The sequence below is a fragment of the Pantherophis guttatus genome, chromosome 2 (genome assembly GCF_059756535.1).
Source record: "Pantherophis guttatus breed Tessera chromosome 2, ASM5975653v1, whole genome shotgun sequence".
Lineage (NCBI taxonomy): Eukaryota > Metazoa > Chordata > Lepidosauria > Squamata > Colubridae > Pantherophis > Pantherophis guttatus.
This window is the reverse complement of record NC_142064.1, coordinates 87,354,841-87,374,579: the sequence shown is the minus strand read 5'-3', so window position 1 is coordinate 87,374,579 and position 19,739 is coordinate 87,354,841. Positions and strand designations below refer to the sequence as shown.

Below are 19,739 nucleotides of genomic sequence, written 5' to 3'. Positions count from 1 at the left end.
TGTCAGGGACAGTGAACTGCCCAGGTGCTACTGATCACCTAAGTCTGTTAGGGGCACATTCTTTCTCCCATCTTTTTGCTGGACAATGTGACACTGTTGCCATTTTGACTTGGCTGCCCAAGAGAATATGCATCTGGCTTCCAAGCCCTCTCCTGATCTTGTTTTGTTTTCTAATGGGAATATTGATTTTCTGGGCAATTGCATACATTGCAACAGAAGTCAATATGCTGATTAAGCCCCTACTACCTGTTTTACAGAACTACTGTGTTAAATTCCTATATTTGAAACACGGGTCTATTGATCTCCGAGAACATCATCGCATCTCAGAATTGAGTTGACCACTGGTTCTTCCAATAGGTGCATAGCAATCTTTTGATTGATTTGATGGCTACAAATTTTATTGCTCTGGATGGGGAAGAATAATGCAACATTTCATATATTCTGCAGAGTACTTCCTCACCCTGCAGCAGGTCATATAGATGTTGCTTTATCACAAAATGACTCTGGGATCAATTTTTCTTTTCCTTTTGAAAAGCTACAGTTATGTTTTAGCATTGATCTGTCAACAAGCATGATTTTTAGGAAAATGGATATATTTCTAGCTATTCTTACAGGACTTCAGTATTCAGCCTTGGAAGGTGGAGGAAATCTGCAAGCACTGAATGAAGAGTAAGAGATAGCAAAGAGAGAGAAAGAACTTTGTTGGAGCATGTTACACAATACAACAACATGATGTGTTTGCTCTCTAAGCTACTCCATGATTTGGCTTCTTGGAAATATACTTTTCAGTCTGATGCAACCTGCAAGAAATAGGAACTGTTGGCTGCCAAATATTCTGTAACACAGAGAAGGAGAACAGGCTATAATATATTTCAGGTTTTATTGTACTGCAACTTGTAACACTATACAGGGAGCCTAATCTTTTCTGTCAGCCTAGAGTGCATTTCAAATAAAGGTTTAATTTGATTTTTTTTCTCATTATTTCTTGTTATTTGCCTGAACACTAATTTTCTCTTTATTACCAAAAAGAAAAAAAAATCAATCTCTCTTCTCCATTCCAAACAGTATAATCATATTAAATTTGGCTCACCAGAAGAGCTAGGCTGAATGACTGCCAGTTCTTTAAACTTGTTATTACATACACAAGAGAGACTCAGTGCAAACGTGATTCATTCAAAACAGTTTAATTGTTCATTTGAACACATCTCTTTGGGTATGACATTGGGGATCTCTCCAAAACCTGGTTTAGCAAAGAACTAAGGATTTTCATTTTTTTTAAAGAGAGTTTCCAGACAATCTTATATAAAGTAAAATAATTCTTACATGTTAGATCAACCTGCATAATTACATCCAGAATAATTTAGATTAGTTAGTTAGTTAGTTAGTTAGTTAGTTAGTTAGTTAGTTATTAAATTTATTTATTAAATTTGTTTGCTGCCTATCTTGTCACAGACAATTTTGGGCAGCTTACAACATTAAATATTATATTTAGGGGAGGGACTTCTGTGCTACTTAATTTAAGATTTATAGCCTGTCCTGTTCCCAAGTGCTCCAGATCAATAATCCACTTTTTATTTCAAATAAATAAATAAATTACTGATACCCAAAAGAATGAAGCAACCCTTCATAATACATATGATTTATAAATGGACCTGTTTTAACAGCGTATATGTGAGGAATCTGTGAGTCTCAAGATATGGCCACCTCAAAGCAGCTCTAGTCAGATAACCAATTGTGAGAAATGTCAGGAAGAGCAATTCAGTAATACCTGAATTATAAATCTAAATACAGGTAATCCTCATTTTGCAACTACCTCAGACAGCCATTGCAACCATGATGAAAAGGTGACTTTACAACCGATCTCACATTTATGAATATTACAGGTCTGTAAACCTGAAGTAAGATTGGAAGCACCGTTGCGGTTTCACTTAGTGACCCCATCACTTAATGACTGAGTTGCTGGTCCTGACTGTGATTACTAAATGAGGACCACTTGTACTATGGCTGATGCAAATAGATGATTTGTATGCAGTAGAAAACAAAGCTCTTGCACCTTTATTCATGTATAGAATAAAAAAATGTCAGTAGATGTAACTTTTATTCTTGTGCAATCACACCTACAAATATTCCAAATATGACAAAACGAGTACATACAAACAGGATAAAATCTGATGGCAGAAGACCCTCTCAGAGTAACACAGCATGCTTTGCTAAAGATATATTGAAATATTGCATTTTGCCATTGAAAGAATTCCTTCAAAACAACCCATTTAAGTAATACACATTTTCATCTCTAAATTTCAATTGAGTTTAAAGTTATCTGAGAATTGGTAGAACTTAGAATTACCTAAGTCTCTGGCTAATTCACCAGTTATGTTTATTATATGGGATATTTTTAAAAAACCAGACCTATGTACAAAGAGTAAAATTGTGTATAATAATTGTTTTTGCAGACATAGCTTTCTTCATAAATTAACGTAATACATCTAAGAGACAAGCCTTTTGAAAGATACCAATTTTTGTTCTATTCACTGCCTCTGGTTAATAAAAAACATAAAGCTCAAAGACTAGAAGCGTATTTATTTCCTTGACATTTATAAAAAAAACCACTAGGAACAAATTTTAAATATATATTGAAGTTTAATAGATATTTTATGTGTATTTTTATGTCTACTGAGATAATTAAAGTTATAAAACCGATAGTGAATTTTTATTTCCAGCATTAAAAGGTTTCTAATGGATGTTGGCTACCTGAACTTTTATTTTAGACAAATTTTCTTGTTCCACTGAAGGATTCCAAATGCTACATAAAAAGTAAACATTCAATGTTTTCAATGGATCACATTTTCTTCAACAGTTTCTCAATGTTTGAGTTGGAGGTATCCAAAGCAAAAACTTTAAGTGAAGATTCTGTTTTATAAATAATTAAAATGGTTATTGTCCACAGGGATTTTACATTTTGCAACTAATGGTTTCTATGTGACAAGGGCCCCACTTATAAGATTCAGTTTTTAAATATACCAATTTAAAATAAATATTAAACTTTAAAAAATTCAAATGAATCAGATTGCAATGCTAAAATAAAAACCTCCACCAGTTTCTACTCCCTGACCCTCAGAATAAAATCAAAACAATAAGAATCTAGGAAAAAGAGATTCATTACAGATTATCACAAAGCATTAATAGTATCCTACTATTGATACTACATCTTGTTCTGACAGATAACTTTGCCCAATGGCTTCATGAAGATATGAAAAAGAAGAAGGAAGAAACTGGAGTCCTAAGGCAAAGCAAAGGTCTTCAGACCAGGTCACTCGCCCCCAACACTAACTAGAACAATGGAGAACAGTGTAAAGCTGCCAATCCTTGACAGACTAAACCAGAAGGATATTGTACTCAACAGTATTAAAGCCAAGAGTGGTCAAGAAAAGTTAGGGTGGATGTATCACCTCATCCCAACCCCACTAGAGGTCATCAGTATGTGACCAAAGCTGTATCAATACTATATTCTGGTCTGAAATCTGATTGGAAGGATTCGAATAATCTGTTTGTTTAGGACATGGAGGCCAATCACCTTCTCTATAACGTTCCAGAATAGTGTAATGACTCCCCAGGATGCTTCCCCAGTTATCTCTCCAGATGTTGGAGGAAGATGAACCAGTTCCAGGCACGTCTGGAGGAGAGTTGGTCAATGGATCCAAGGTGTATGAGAGGGATTTGGTTCAAACGCAATTGCAGCAGGACAGCCCTGAGGCTTCAGGTGAGGAAAACACACAGCTGCAGCCAGTCGGTGATGAGGAAGAGGAACTGCCTTCTGCACCTGATCCAAGAACACGTAGGGCAGAGAAAAGGCAGGAGCAGAGAAGGTCAGCCAGATTATTTGTGAGGACAAAGCCTTGCCCTTCTTGATGAGCTGCACCAGAAGCTGGCTCTTTAGCACAGCAGACAGACGGAGGCGATGCTGGGAACAACATGTTCGTTTTCTAGCTGTGTATTTTCGGGTTGTTGTAATTCTTGTCTTGCTTTGGATTGATACAATTCCTTGAATTTTGCCTGGTGGGTTTATTTTGATTGGGAAACTTTCAAGTGCTCTGTGGACTAGCATTGGTCTGCTTGTGGCTGGACTTAATTGGGACAGTTCTGGGTTTGTGGTGAAGGGAGTTGTGGGGGAATAGCAATAAATCCACTAAACCATAGGTGGGTGGGTGTGTATATGTGTGTGTGAGAGAGAGGGAGGGAGAGGGAGAGAGAGGGAGGGAGGGAGGGAGGGAGGGAGGGAGAGAGAGAAATAGGGGCAGGGACTGAATGAGGAAGGAGTGGAGGACTGGTTCTTTCAGAACAGTGGAACTACCCCTCTTTTAGCTATATTTGCTATAACTTGGAGAAGCATCCTTATCCAATGCAATTACAGCAGTCTTTCTGGAATGCATGTAAAACTCCCGCCATTTAATTTGCTATCTTTGCTGGGTCTTTCCAGAGAGTTCCGTGTCGCTTTCCACTTGTAACTTCTTTTCCCACTGCTTCTTTCATAGGTTTTGCTTTCAGCAGTTCTTATACAGAAGTGCAGAATAATTGAGGAATGGCCTTCTCTGAGGGCACTGAATGTGCTCTTTTTGTCATATTTATGATACCACACTACTTCTTTTCCTCGTAAACATCCCCCAAAAGATAGAGGGAGAATCAGAATGATTTCACATGTATAGCTACTTTATCCATTCATGCATATACAGTATATTCATCTGCTCATTTAACCTTCTCACTTCTCCCACTCCCTGCCCCCTGCCACCATTTCATTATCATTCTATCATTTGTTTGGCTTTCAATCACCATTTATTTTTTGTCCTATCAGAAGAGGCTTGCCACCTCTTGAATAGTAAACGCCAGTTTGACCTAATGGTTAAAGCACCAGGTAAGAAAGCAGGAGACTGTGAGTTCAAGTCCTGCCTTAGTCGTGAAAGCCAACTTTGGGCTAGTTACTCTTGTCTCCACCCAACCCATGTCACAGGGTTGTGGTTGTGGGGAAAATAGAAGAGAAAGGAGTATATTTACTGCCTTGAATTATTCATTAAAAAAATAAAATAAAGGTGGGATAAAAATAAATAAAATGTTCATGTGATATTTTTTCTAACTTAAAGACCCCTGAATTAGTTATTAGAGTAGGAATTTGTTATCTACTCTAAACTTCAAAGAAAGTTAAATTTGTGCAAAGTATTTTGCTCAGGCCAAGCTGCTCTAGAACAGGCAATGCAAGGTTTAAAAAGTAAGGGAGCAGGGCAGGCTAATCACATCTAAATCAACCCTACCCCTCCAAAAAAACCTAAAAGGCCTCCACCGAAATTATATTTTAACTTGGATAACTTGTATATTTTGGATGATGCAAATGCAGAAATGGCTGCTGTTATCTTGAACAGAAATGCCACTGTTTCTTATTTATTTATTTATTACATGTATTTATATGCCGCCATTCTCCCAAAGGACTCAGGGCGGCGAACACAAGTTAAGAAACAAGTACAATAAAATCATAATTTAATCCAAATAATCAATTAGTAATAAATAATAAAGTGAGATAGACAATGATCCATTGAATATTTTCCTTGCTCGTTTTGCATCTCCTGAGTGGTGATCAGCAACTCTTGCTGTTCTCCTTTTGTGTGGTTCTTATCAATGGATCAAACATGAGCTACCCAGAATTTGAATTACAGGACCACTTCAGGCAGAAGACTGCCCTGTGGAAGGTAGAGTACATTAAGTAGTATGTCGATCTGCTTACCCTTCTCTGCTGGGGGAAAACTTCTCATCAACATTCTTGTTTTTAACTTCCAAGAAAGCCCACCAAGAAAGAAGAAATGTATTATGCTACAAGGTGAGATTTAGTATAATTCATTGACAGAATTTTATGACAAAAGTGATAAAGTGGTGGGTTCCAAAAAAATTTACTACCGGTTCTGTGGATGCGGCTTGGTGGGTGTGGCATGGCTTGGTGGGTGTGGCAGGGGAAGGATATTGTAAAATCTCCATTCCCTCCCCACTCCAGGGTAAGATTACTACAAAATCCCCATTTCCTCCCAATCAGCTGGGACTCGGGAGGCAGAGAATAGATGGGCGTCGGGCCAGTCAGAGATGGTATTTACTGGTTCTCTGAACTACTCAAAATTTCTGCTACCGGTTCTCCCGAACTGGTCAGAACCTGCTGAAACCCACCTCTGTATTGCAGGCTAATTCTGCCCACTGCCAGGAGTTCAATCCTAACCAGCTCAAAGTTGACTCAGCCTTCCATCCTTCCAAGGTCGGTAAAATGAGGATCTTGAGATTATTGGGGCCAATATGCTGACTCTGTGAACAGCTTAGAGAGGGCTGTAAAGCACTACGAAGTAGTCTACAAGTCTAAGTGCTATTGCTATGTGACTATTTATCTTGTCTCCAAATCACACTGATACTTGGTAAATTATTATTTCCTTATAATCTCAAGTTTTCAATAGGAATGGTATTCCTACTACTACCATCACCACCAGTAACCAATTCACGTTTGTACACATTGAATAAAAAAAATTAACTTCTGGAAAGAATATCATGATTTTTAAAAAAACGCATCAAGCAAATAATCATTAGAAACATTTGAAATGTTGATACCTGCTATTGTCTGTGCCACCGGCTCAGTGACTGTGCTGGGAGCAGTGCTTGGCTGCTGCTGGCTAGAGCTAACCTCCGGCTCCGTGCTAACAGAAGGAGACAATGCTACATCATTGGAAACTTGATTTGGGCCAGGCTGGAGGAGATCTTCAGAGGCTGATAGTTCTTCTTGCCCAGGGAGCTGCAAGGCTGATAAAGGAATGCTGATAGGTTTGCCAGAATTAGAGGTGCTGGCAGGCACCTGGAGGGCCACCTGAGGATTTACGGTTGGGATGTTACCAGGCCTTCTGCTTGAGGAAGGCAGATTGAGTTTGGGAGGTTTCTGGGTCACTGGCCTTGATGTAACTTGTGAAGAAGCTGAAACGTTCTGTAAATCAAAGTCAGCACTGAGGGAAGGAGATGAGTGAGAAGTTAGCTTAGATGCCACAGGATAGGAGGTTCCACCTTTAGGTTTTGACATGTGCGTCAAGGACAATGCAGGGCCATCAATGCCACCAGTGATTTCGGCATTCGCCACGATGTAATAATCCTCGGGGAGTTCTTGCTTTATTTTTTTGGCTAAAACATCATTGCTGCTTCCATCAATGACCTGAGACTGAGAGTCCAAATGTAGTGAAGAAGATGGGCCAGGCCTTTTAAGGGAATTTATCTGAGATCTTTGACGATGAGGTTCAAAATCGCTATCTTCGTCGGTCACCGAGGACTCACAGACCATGTCAAAAAGATTAGATTCATCTTCGTATTCCTCCACTGTTTCGTCCAGTTCAGAAGGCTCACTGCAGTAGGAGAAATCGCAGGAATCTCTGGTTCTGTTACAGTCCAACTTTGCTTTTCCTGACCTCCCTGGATAGCGTTCCACTGGGCTGGCTTGGGGGTCTGAAGGCATGCCGATTATGCTGGGGCTATCGGAGTTGAAACTTCTATTATCCTGGAAACAAACTCTTTCCTGTGAGCCAGCCCTACAAGTAGCTGTCAGTGGCCAGTGATAGGCATGGCCTGCACTACAGCCCCACATAGCTGTCAGGTTGCCATGGGAACCCTCTGAAAGTAGGTGTTTTAAATTTGGAATGAGGCTGCAAATAGTACCATGACTGTGGGCCCAACTGACAAGCTTGGAAAGGTTTTCGGAAGATGTATGGAGGCAGTCTTCCATGGTGCATCACTCAATAACTTTGTTCCTTGAAAAGAAAAAAGGGGGAAAAAATGCATTAGAACCAAAGTCTGTACTTGAACTAGAATACATATTCCACAAAATACGGGTAGTCCTTGACTTAAAACAGTTCATTGTAAGTTCGAAGTTACAATGGAACTGAAAAAGTGAATTATGACCATTTTTCACACTTACGATCATTGCAACCTCCCCATGGTCACGTGATCATAATTCAGGCGCTTGGCAACTGAATCGGTTGTAGTGTCCCGGGGTCATGCGATCACCTTTTGTCATCTTCTGACAAGCAAAGTCAATGGGAAAGCCAGATTCACTTAACAACCGTGTTACTACCTTAACAACTGTAGTGATTCAGTTAACAACTGTGGCAAGAAAGGTCGTAAAATGGGGCAAAACTCACTTAACAAATGTTTCACTTAGCAAAAGAAATTTTGGCCTCAATTGTGGTCGTAAGTCAAGGACTACCTTTATGAATAATTTAATCAATGGAAGATATTTCCCTACATTCCCTGCATAACACAAGCAGACTAAATGATAAATAAATAACCAATCATTTCAACCTAGTTCACAGAGGTTATAGAAGATCAGTTTTAGACTATAGAACATTTTGAAGTAACAAATATATAATCTTCTTAATTTTTGTCACATAAGAATGCTATCATTGGAGTGGTGCAGTGGCCTAGAGGTGGAGCTCTCGCCTCACAATCTGGAGGCTGTGAGTTCGATCCTAGGTAGTAGCAGATATTTCTCTCTCTGGGCACAATGAGAAAATATCTGCAGTGAACTCTGTATTGGCGACAGGAAGGGCATCTGGCCAGTAAACACTCAGCTCCATTCAGTTGCTCCAACTCCACCCCATGCAAGGGATTACAGGGTCATTAAAAAACCAAAAAAAAAAAAAAAAAGAAGAAGAAGAATGCTATCATTAGTTCTTTTGAAAGGGGGGAACTATTCTATGTCTAGGAACTTAGCTTTTTTGTTGTTTTTGCATAACTGAAAAGAACAGAATGAATGAAGAATCAAAATAATAATCACTTATATTAATTAATTAATTAATTAATTAATTAATTATATTTCTATACCGCCTTTCTCCCGTAGGACTCAAGGCGGTGTACAGTCAAGAAAAACATAGACACACAAACACCACAAAATTGCTAATTAAAATTGCCACTTAGTTTGGTCAATTAAATAAAACCCAGAATTAGATAACATTTAAAAAATCATTCGCATGCTTGTATGTTTAGCCCTGCCTGTTGGAACATCAGGGTCTTGAGGGCACGGCAGAAAGCACGGAGATCAGGGATATTCCGTATCTCCGGGGGCAGTTCATTCCAAAGGGTTGGAGCCCCCACAGAGAAGGCCCTCCCCCTGGGAGTCGCCAGTCGACATAATTTGGCTGACGGTACCCTGAGTAGTCCCTCCCTGTGAGAACGAACTGGTCGGTGGGAGGCTATTGGTGGCAAAAGACGGTCTCGTAGGTACCCAGGTCCTAAGCCATGGAGCGCTTTAAAACTAACACCTTGAATCGCACCCGGAAGACCACCGGGAGCCAGTGCAGCTCGCGTAGGAGAGGTGTTACATGGGCGTAACGAGCTGCGCCCATAATCACCCGCGCGGCTACGTTCTGGACCAGGACGTATATGGAGGGAGAGTGTAGAAAAAGCATCCTAATATCTGCCAGACTAATCCTTTTTCATGCCATAACTGAGATGGAGATCTGATTGATGGAGGCAAGGTTTTGTTATAGCTGCACCTCAATTGTTGGGCACTCTCTGCCTTAGGACAGTAAGCCAAAGGTTTCTCTGATAGTTTTAAGAATTTCTTAGAGCTTATCTGCACTGTAACTGACTAGAAGGACTGACTGGAGGAAAGAAATGAATTTCACACGAAGTCACATTCTCATCCCAGATGTTCTAACAGCAAAAAGGTTAAACCTCTTGTGTCAGCGTTCCAGAAAAAAACCCAACTCCAAGTAAAGACTCAGAAGCAAGCATTTTCCAAAGTTCTCTTTACTAGAATAGGAAAACTGGCACATCTGGGGAAACCCGAATCTGAAAAGCCTGGGTTTTCCTTCAGTAAGTCAAAGCTCCCAAAACCATCCCCTTTTCCACCCAGTCGGTCACATGCCCCAATCAACATCCGATCCAGCCCCCTGACCACTCCTTCTCCAGATGCTGGATCGCCCTGACCTTGACCGACAGGAAGAATGCTATTATGTCTACTAACCCCCTCTCCTAAATCCCCCCTCCTACTTTCCCACACATGAGAAGGTGGCAGCATTGGAGCTTCCAGCCTAATATGGCTTCCAAAGCTGACATCTTGCTTTAAAAACCAAAAGGTTACTAGTTCAAAACCTACCAGAATTTTTTTTAATGATTCTGGTTATTATTTTTCTTTCTAGAGTTCCAAATGTTCTCTGGGCTTTAAAAAAAAAAAAAAAAAGACCATTAGCGCACACTTTTCCCAGTCAGGTCCCAAATAAACCCAGTAACATAAGGGCTATTTGTTTGCTAGGAATGAATCCCTACCATGTCAGGTGACCAGAAAAATACGTTAATATTAAACAAATTAGTTGCCCATCTATCAAACAAGCTCTGGTGAGTAAAGAAGAGAAGAAGAAACACCTAATTCACCAACAACTAAAAGAAAACTTATAACCAAATCAGAATAGCAACCAGTCAACCTCATCCACACCCATATCAGAGCCCCATTAACATACTGGCCCCAAAGCATAGAGGAATAACCAGATCTTCATGGCCTTCTGGAAAGCCAAAAAGAGCTGTCTCTATCTCAGGGAAAGGCTCTTCCAGAAGGCAAATGTCATGACAGATAAGGCATTTTTCTTAGGGCCAATAGAGCCAAGGGCAAACTCACTCCATCTAATCTGGTGTGACATTCAGAAACCATTGGTGAAAAGTCACCCACCCCACAAGTAACCAATCCCATGGTTTGTAGGGCTTTAAAAATGAGAATCGGTACTTTGAATTTCACTTATAATCTACCAAGAGCCAGTTCAATTCACATAACAGTGATCTCATGTGGGCATACAGTAAAGCAAGGGTGGGGAACTATGGTCCTTTATGAATGGTAGACTTCAACTCCAGAATTCTTGACTCAGCCATACTGGCTCAAGAATTCTGGGAGCTGAAGTCCACCAGTCATAAAGGGGTATAACAGTGGTGAAATTCAATTTTTTTACTACTGCTTCTGTGGACGTGGCTTGGTAGGTGTGGCTTGGTGGATGTGGCTTGGTGGATGTGGTAAGGGAAGGATACTGCAAAATCCCCATTCCCTCCCCACTCCTGGGGGAAGGATATTGCAAAATCTCCATTCCCACCCCACTCTGGAGCTGGCCAGCCTGGCACTTGCCGGTTCTCCAAACTACTCAAAATTTCCTCTACCAGTTCTCCAGAACCTATCAGAACTTGCTGAATTTCACTCCTGGGGTATAGTTTCCCACCTCTGGACTAAAGCGTCTAATAATGCACATGCTATTATTTTCTGGATCAAATAAAGCTTCTAAATGCTCTGCTAAGTAGGCACATTACACATTAGCAATAGTTCGGTCAGGAGGTGAGGCATGAGTAGTTGTAAGCAGGGTGGATTTGATTTAAATCAAACTGATTTAAATCACGATTTAAATCACTAGTCAGTAAGGCTTGATTTAAATCATAGTTTTCTACATAAAGACTAATTCTTGCTGGTATAACTTTAATATGCAAGTAGATGAAGATTTTTAGTATAACAACTTTTCATATTAGTTTTTTTTTATAGAAACTTTATTAAGATTTTTTACAAACAGAAAAAAAGAAAAACATACAAACAAAAACATAAAAAACATAAATGTAATGACATTTTCAGTTAATATCGGATGTGCAGTGTTTTAACTATTTACATAAATAATACTTGGTGATATTTCAAATCACTTTTAACCATTATTTAACACACCTTTAAGTCTTTCTTTCATTTTATCATGCATCCACTTGTACCCTTTCCCACACAATATAGTAAACTGACTTCTTGTCATCGTTTTCATATTAGTTTTTTTATCCCCAGTTTAATAGGTTAATCATTCATATTTGGACAACTTTTCTGTTGTACTTAGGAAGGAGAAAAATAATCATTACCTTAATAATAACAATTTAAATAGATTTATTCAACTGAAACAATAACATTACAGCATATGTTATTTGCTTAAACAAACATCCATGTTTGTTAACTAATTTGGTTAAACAAAATATATATATTTTAAGAAACTTAGACTGTCAGCCCAGCCTACACATGAAAAACTTAAATACTGTCCTCTGTAGCTCACTCATCATCTTCATCTTCTTCTTTGTTCATAATCTGGAAAAGAAAAACAAGCTTTCCTGCTTTATCGGGTCCCAAACAATTTCTCAATTTAGAATGAATGAGTCCAAAGGAAAATAATATTCTTTCAACGCCTGCAGAAGAAGCTACTGCTGTTAAAAGTGAAATCATTACTTGAACAGTCTCTAAATCCAAGTGCTTAAGTGACTTCCACCAGTTCACTGGTGTGACTTTCTTTAAAATATCTTCAGCAAACATATATTTCTTGAATGGTTCCACCTTAGCTTTGAAGTTTATTATAGTTGGCATTACAGATGGATGATTGCTGGATACCCATGCCATAGCTAACTCCTCTTCCTCAGCACTTAAGTTTTGACCCTGATACTGGATATTGACAATATTTGCCAAAAAATGAGCTGGAGACAGTACTTGTCCCATTCATTTTTTTAATGCTTGTAATTTAATTCTGTCCATGTGTAGTTCTGTTTTTAAGTGTTTACTCAGTTCCTTCCAAATTTCAACAGCATCAGCAATAAAACAGCTATTTTTCTATATTTTGTTTAAAGCTTCAGAGATGGGTTTCAGGATGCTCAGCATATATTCAACATTTCTCTTAAGCCCAATGTTGAGGATTTTGGCCGTGACAGTGCCATCTATTTTATCTCAATTTTCTTCACAAACTGTCATCAGAATAGGCCAGTTCTTGATATACTGCTCAAAACAGTCCACCACAGAGTTCCATCTAACATCTTGTGGGAGCGTTAGCTTGGTTCCACCCATCCTTTTCAGAGGATTCTGCTGCAGCAAAATGATTGTTACGGAAGTATTTAGCAATTTCAACAACATTAGTCTTTATTTCTGGAACACTTAAGTCTTTGGCTAAGAGGTGCAGCAAATGAGCACTGCAACCATATGTTATTAGCTTTGTATTCCCTTCCTGCTCTTCTAAATTTCTTCTCATCTTGGATACATTTGCAGCATTGTCTGTGACCAAACTGCGTACTAGACATTTGAATTTTTGTTCACATGTTATTATAGCTTTTACTGCCACTCCTTGTAAGTATTCTGCTGTGTGTGCATTTCCTGACGTATCAATTGTTTGTGCAAGGAAGACTTTCCCTTCTTCTGTTGTTATACAAGCACATATAATAGGATCATTGTGGACATTACTCCACCCATCAATACTTAGGTTAACAATTCTACCCCCCAGAGCTGTTGCACATTGCTCCATTTCTCTGTCATACACTTTATCCAGCAGTTTCCCTGCAACATCTGCTCTGCTGGGTGGACTGTATCCTGGTCTCAGTGACTGAACCATATTAATGAAATGTGGGTTCTCAGTCAGACGGAAAGAAGAGTTCGTTGCATAAACAAACTGGGCAATTTTTTCATCAATTAACTCTTTTTCTAATCTGCTAATTTTTATCACAAATTTATCTATGGTGGTTCCAGGAGGGAAGGGTTTTTTCTTTCTTTTGAGTGATAGTGATATGTGGCTGTGGGTGTCTGATGATGATGATGCTAATGAAGCACTATCCTGGATGGATAACTCTGAAACTGTAGAACAGGAGGATGGTGATCTTGAAGGTGGATAGTTTCCAGAATCCATGAATTCCCCTAAACAAAAAAGTCAATGCTGTTATTTTATTGTTTATACAATTTCTGCTTATTGTACACAGCACTGCCCCAAAAGGAGTATTTGCTTTTCTTCATAACTGTACCAAATGACAGTAACATGCAGTAATAATAAGAAATATAATTTTGCTCAAACATGACAGTTCAAGGCAGTCTTTAGAAATATGATTCAATAAAAATGTTTACCAACCTGAAGAACCTGCCTGTTCAAATGTGTTTCTTTGGTCATCTTCATCACAGCACTTCTCATGATGTTGCCTCATTTGGGCCACAAGGCCTTGCATTTCTTTGTTGCAGTGTTTGCAGTTTGCACGCATTCCTGCCTTACCGATAGGTAAAGGAACTTCATTAAAATATTGCCAAACTGGGTCTCTTTTACGGCCTGCTGCCATTATAGGTTTTTTCCTCCAAGGAAAGAATGTGATAAACTCAGGTCATACACACAAAAAGATCCAAAGACTTGTCTGTCTGTGGCTGTGCAGTATTGTGCTCAGAAAGTTTCACTTTCATTTTGTACTGCTTGTCTGCTTGCCCCTTCCTCCTCACACTTAGTTTCACTTTCTTCTTGTGCAGATCTATTCCACTCCAAACAATCAGAAAAATATTGTTTCTATTCTATTCACTGAACTTCTTGAAACTTAGCACTGAAGGGGTTGATTCTGTATTCATAGGTTTGTAGAACAATAGGATTAAGGTCTTTTTCTCAACTCTCTTCATGTTATAACATTTTTGCTGTGAAGAAGAGGCATGTGATGTCTGCTGAGTCAAATTCAGTTTTGAGAACTGCAAAAGTAAACCAAGCATCTGTGATAATATCTTGTAGGCAGAGAAACTGCCCAATAATCTTACAAAAACCTCTGGAAGAGCATGACATTGTGAATGGATTAATGGAATTTATTTACCAAAAAAACAAACAAAAAACAACAACATATACAGCCTTATTCTACATAATTAAAAAACTAATCTTTATTTCGTGATGGAATAACCTTTGGATAGTAATATATTTTCCTCAAAAAGCATTTTATTTAAAAAAATCCGATTTAAATAAAAAAAATCCGATTTAAATAAAAAAATCTGATTTTTTTAATTTTTTTTAAAAAAATCATTGATTTTTATCCACCCTGGTTGTAAGCAGTTTCTCCTGATAATGGAATGAATGCAACTATTGTACAAGATTTAGTTGTGAAAAGGTCTTCATGGCTACAGCTTCCACTTGCTTCTTGAGCAGTAGCCATGAGTACAGAAGGACTTCAAGTCTGCACAATAATAATGCCTGGGAGAGAGTTGCTTCATCCAGACTTAATAATGTAAAATCACTAGATTCAGGGGATGTGAGAGATGTAGCTATAGAAGGGAAATTGGGGTGGTAAACTACAGTGAAAAGGCAGATTCCCAGGAAGGAAGGAGCAAATTCCAGAAAAGAGAAGGGACACAAGGCAGCATAGCCTGGATCAGGATAGGAGACAGAAGAAAAGAGCAAGAATAGCTAGAATCTCCCAGAGTATATTAGTTAGGCTGGGAATAATAAGGGTTTATCCTGGCAAGATTCTGTCTGCGCTATGGATAAACAAACAAAGAACTGAACTCTGGATGAATTGTTATATGTCGTTCTTGGGCTTAGCTTGGTGGGGGCCCTAAAACCTGGAACTACTGAGTCTTTTCAGAGATAAGCCCTACTCAGACTCACATAGCTGCCAAGCACTGGAAAAACACCTTGATGGCATCACAAGCGCAGCCTCGGGGAGAAATGAATACCTAAATATTATCAGTATACTGGGGATATTTAAACCCGTCCTGCCAGATGCCTTTGTCCAATAGTTTCATTTAGATGTTAAAGAGGATCAGAAACAAAGGTGAACTTTGGGGGCTAGAGCTAGACTCCACCCCCCCCCACATCAATACTGCCTGGACCTGACCCCAGAGAGAAAAGAAGAATTATTAAGGAACCGTGCTTCCTCCCAATTCCAATACTCTCAGCGGAGCCAGAAGGATATGATGACTGATTATATTGAAAGACTCCCAAGAGATCAAGGAGGACCACAACAGAAATGGAGACTGAAGAGTTAATCCATAAGCATGATCAGTGCCATGTGGCTACTATATTCTAGCCTGAAACCTGATTGCAATGGCCCACGCTATCCACTGCCTCTGGAACCCATTAAAGCTGCAAACCTACCACTTTCTCAATAATCTTAACCTCAGCAAGTGAATGCTGGACATAAGTTGTCCAGTAGCGTTGAGTTAATGGAATATCAGCTGAGGAAAGGGAAACCATCAATTCCTTCAAGGCAGGCTAAAACACCATGCATCATTTCTTGAATCCAGTTACATATCACTTCTTAGGAGGACCTGACCAATGGGATGGACATAAACCTAACAAACAGATGGTAGAAGTCAGAGTCCCAAGGACTCTGTCAATTTACTTGGGAATCACAAGATTGAACTCAGTCCACATAATTGGCAAAACTGGGCCTCAATCACCTACAGTGGATCAGCACTGTTAAGGTCAACTCTGAATGAATCCAAAAGATTTTATCTAACAGATATTCAACAAAATTCTCACAATGACTCTGCAATTATTCATCCAATCTCTCCTTACCCGAAGGCCCTGCATTACCTGAAAGAAAGTTGCCAGACATCTGTTCATGGATGCAAAAAAGGCAGAGAAATATGTACATTTTACCACCCTTATCACCAAAAGGAAGTCCTTAATATAGGCTCTTACCTGTGTCAGTTGGACTTGCTCTTCATCTTCCTCCTTTAGGTGTTTCTTATGCTACTTCATTTCCTGGTGTTTTTCTGAAAACCAAGGGGCCTTCTAAAACCCTCATGCATAGAGAATCCACATAGGTACAAACTAATCCAAAGACATCATTGCTTATTTGTTCCAAGCAACGATTAAGGACTCGGTCAAACTATGCACTAAAACTTCAGAAACTACCTAGGTTTCCTGTGGATCCCACTGGGTCCATCACGTGCCTGGGATAGACCAGTCCAATAAATCCCCTTCTTTGCATTGGAGAGCAGCCCTGGAGAACTCCAAAGCAGGGGACCATCTATCCATGGCAATGGGTTGAGGTCAACATCCCCTAACTTTAAATCATGTTAATCACTGCTTCAAGACAAACCAGATCTAGTGTGTCATCTCTCCCCTGCTCCACCTCTCCCAGGCAATTTGGGCCTCCAGGAACCTGAAATGTTTGCCATGATGGTCATGAACTCCTGAACCAGGGGTGAAATGCTCCCGGTTCGGACCGGCTCGGGCGAGTAGGTAGTGATGGCGGTAGGCAGTTCAGAGAACCGGTAGCAAAAATCCCTGCCCCCGCCCCCCATGCCCATCTGAGCCACGCGATCATCAGAGGCTTTTTTTCTTTTAAATGCCTCTGACGATCCAAGCTCTGACTATCCAAGGTCTGACGATCCCAGCTGAGTTGCCTACCGATCAGGCAACTCAACTGGGATCGGCAGAGCCATTTAAAAGAAAAAAACTTTTTTTCTTTTAAATGGCTCTGACGATCCCAGCTGAGTTGCATGATCGGCAGAGGGTTTTTTAAAAACGCTCTGATGATCAGGCAACTCAGCTGGGATCGTCAGAGCCTTTTGAAAGCATTTTTTAAAATGGTTTTACATGTAAAAAATGGTTTTAAAAGTAAAAAAAAAAAATTGGCCATGCCCACCCAGTCACATTACCCCCCCAAGCCATGCCCACAGAACCGGTAGTAACAAATTTTAGTTTTCACCACTGTTCTGAACCACTTACAACTTAGGATCAAGCAAAGGGAGGCCTGAGGAACTCCACTGCCAGAAGCTTCTATTTATATGGCAACAGTTATAACGTTTGTGCTATTATAGCACTCACAGCTAAAGTAGTTCCAAAAAATATCAGAAAGAAACAAAATTTTGCTAAAGCTGCATATTTTAATAAAGAGGCTTTTACCCTGCAGTGGATTGATTTGGGCTGGTAATGTTTAACAACAGTAAGAATTAGCTGTCTATGCATACCCACATGTGCTCTCTCTCTCCCCTCCCCCTCCCCCTCTCTCTCACAGACACAAAGCTGTCTCTATGAAAACGTCTCAATCCAGACAGTATTTTGACAAACATTCAAGGCAGAATAAGCATAGGACAGGAGCAGCTGAAACAGGAAGTGTGCATATTGTACACCTTATAGTGCAGGAGTCTCCAATGCCTAGGCCGCAGACCGGTCCCAGTCCGTGGCCTGTTGGGAACCAGGCCATGCAAGTGGTGGGAGAACGTGCAAAGCTTTATTTGTGTATGCACAGGATTATGTCGCGGGTGTGAAACCATCCCCTCTCCCCCCACCTCGTGCTGTTGCCAGTCCATGGTTGAGGACTGCTGTTATAGAGGAAATCATTCTTCCCGCAAGAGATGTAGATCTTATCAGAAGTTTTATCTTAGTGCGTTTCATTATTTAAAAGGTATACTCCTTTTAAAAATATTTTTTGCATTTCAGTATATTTGCTTTAGATTGTTTTAACTTATTGTTAGCAAATCTATATATATAAAAGCGAAACCACTCACGCCGTAATCACAAAATCTCCAGAACTGTAAAGCCTACAAACTTGATATTTGCCACATATGTTCCTCTTGGCTTCTAGGTGCTCACTAATAAAGGATTTTTCAAAAGGACCATCAGAGCATTAGTATTTCCTATATTATGATTAACACGCTGTGATGCTAAAGAGTTCTACTCCCCCTCTCCAACTGAAAAGAAATCTGTTCCACGTTCTGATGCCAAGGAGTTCTACTCCCCCTCCCCAACTCAAAAGAAATCTGTTCCAAATGCAAAACACAACCAGAGGACAGGAGTTTCACTTTCAGTTTTACTTTCACAGCAGCAAGCAGCTTTACTACAGAACAGTTGAGCTAAGCCACGCCCAGCCTCCTTCCTATCGTCTTCTTGCTCACACAGCAAATACTGTTTGAGTTTCCATACACCCCTCAACTTTTTCACACACTGATAGGATACTAGCCAGATGAATACTGATGGATGCTGCGGGCTGGGACATTCTACTCCCCCTCCCCCTCTGTTCCAACTGCCAGTTGCATTATATTAACACACTCTGATGCTATGGAGTACATTCTACATTAGGTTTCAGGCTGTAAGTGTCAATTTATCAAGCCTGAACACATAGTTTCATAGCAAACCACGGGCGTCCAGCTAGTATAGATATATAAAACATGTCCCAAAGACTGAACCATTCAACCTCAACTGAAAGAAATTTCCCAGATGGCTGTAGTGCAAACCCTGTGACCTCCACAGGAATCTTAACCATACACAAATCTCCTTTTTTCACATACACCCTTCATAATAAGATAAGCTCATTAAAAAAAAGATAATCACTTTGGTTTGTAGGAATGTCATAGTCCATTAGCACAACGTGTCTAGAAATCTGTGGGATCGATCTCTTGTAACTCCTAATGAAAAACTCCTAAGAGCTATTTCTACTGGTCATTATTCATATACTGAGCTAGATGGACTAATAATCTGATTTATTATAATGCAGCTTCAGACATTTATCATTATTAGCTTGCTGAAATAGTCTCTATTGAAGCTCCCCTTTTCCATTTGCCAGACTCCTGGCTGCATATTATTTAATATACTCTGCTCCTGTGAAAATTCATTCCTCTTCCTGTTCATCTGTATTGACTATTGTATACAGAGTAAGAACTATTTGCTTTATCCATACCTGCTTTGTTTGTATTATAAGTCCTCAATTTATGACCATAATTGAGCCCAAAATATCTGTTGCTAAGAGAAACATTTGTTAACTGAATTTTGCTCAATTGCCTTGGTTAGTTGATCACATGACCATGGGGCTGCCGAAACAGTCATAAGTATGAAAAACAGTCATAAGTCATTTTTTTCAGTGACATTGTAACTTTGAACGGACACTAAATGAACTGCTGTAAGTCGAAAACTACCTGTACAACCCAAGTCTCATTGCAGATTAGTGTTTTAAAAAACAATGCT

The 19,739-nt window shown here is 39.6% G+C and overlaps 1 protein-coding gene across 7 annotated transcripts in view; it reads right to left on the bottom strand.

The window, feature by feature from the left end:
- KIAA1958 (KIAA1958 ortholog) overlaps positions 1 to 19,739 on the bottom strand; it is a 96,876-nt gene that overhangs the window by 42,520 nt on the left and 34,617 nt on the right. For all 7 annotated transcript variants that reach the window (XM_087886358.1, XM_087886359.1, XM_034410604.3 and 4 more), the window contains one exon: positions 6,631 to 7,808. In XM_087886358.1, the coding sequence (XP_087742484.1) occupies positions 6,631 to 7,783 (1,153 nt within the window). In that variant the 5' untranslated portion in view covers positions 7,784 to 7,808. The remainder of the gene's footprint in view (positions 1 to 6,630; positions 7,809 to 19,739) is intronic.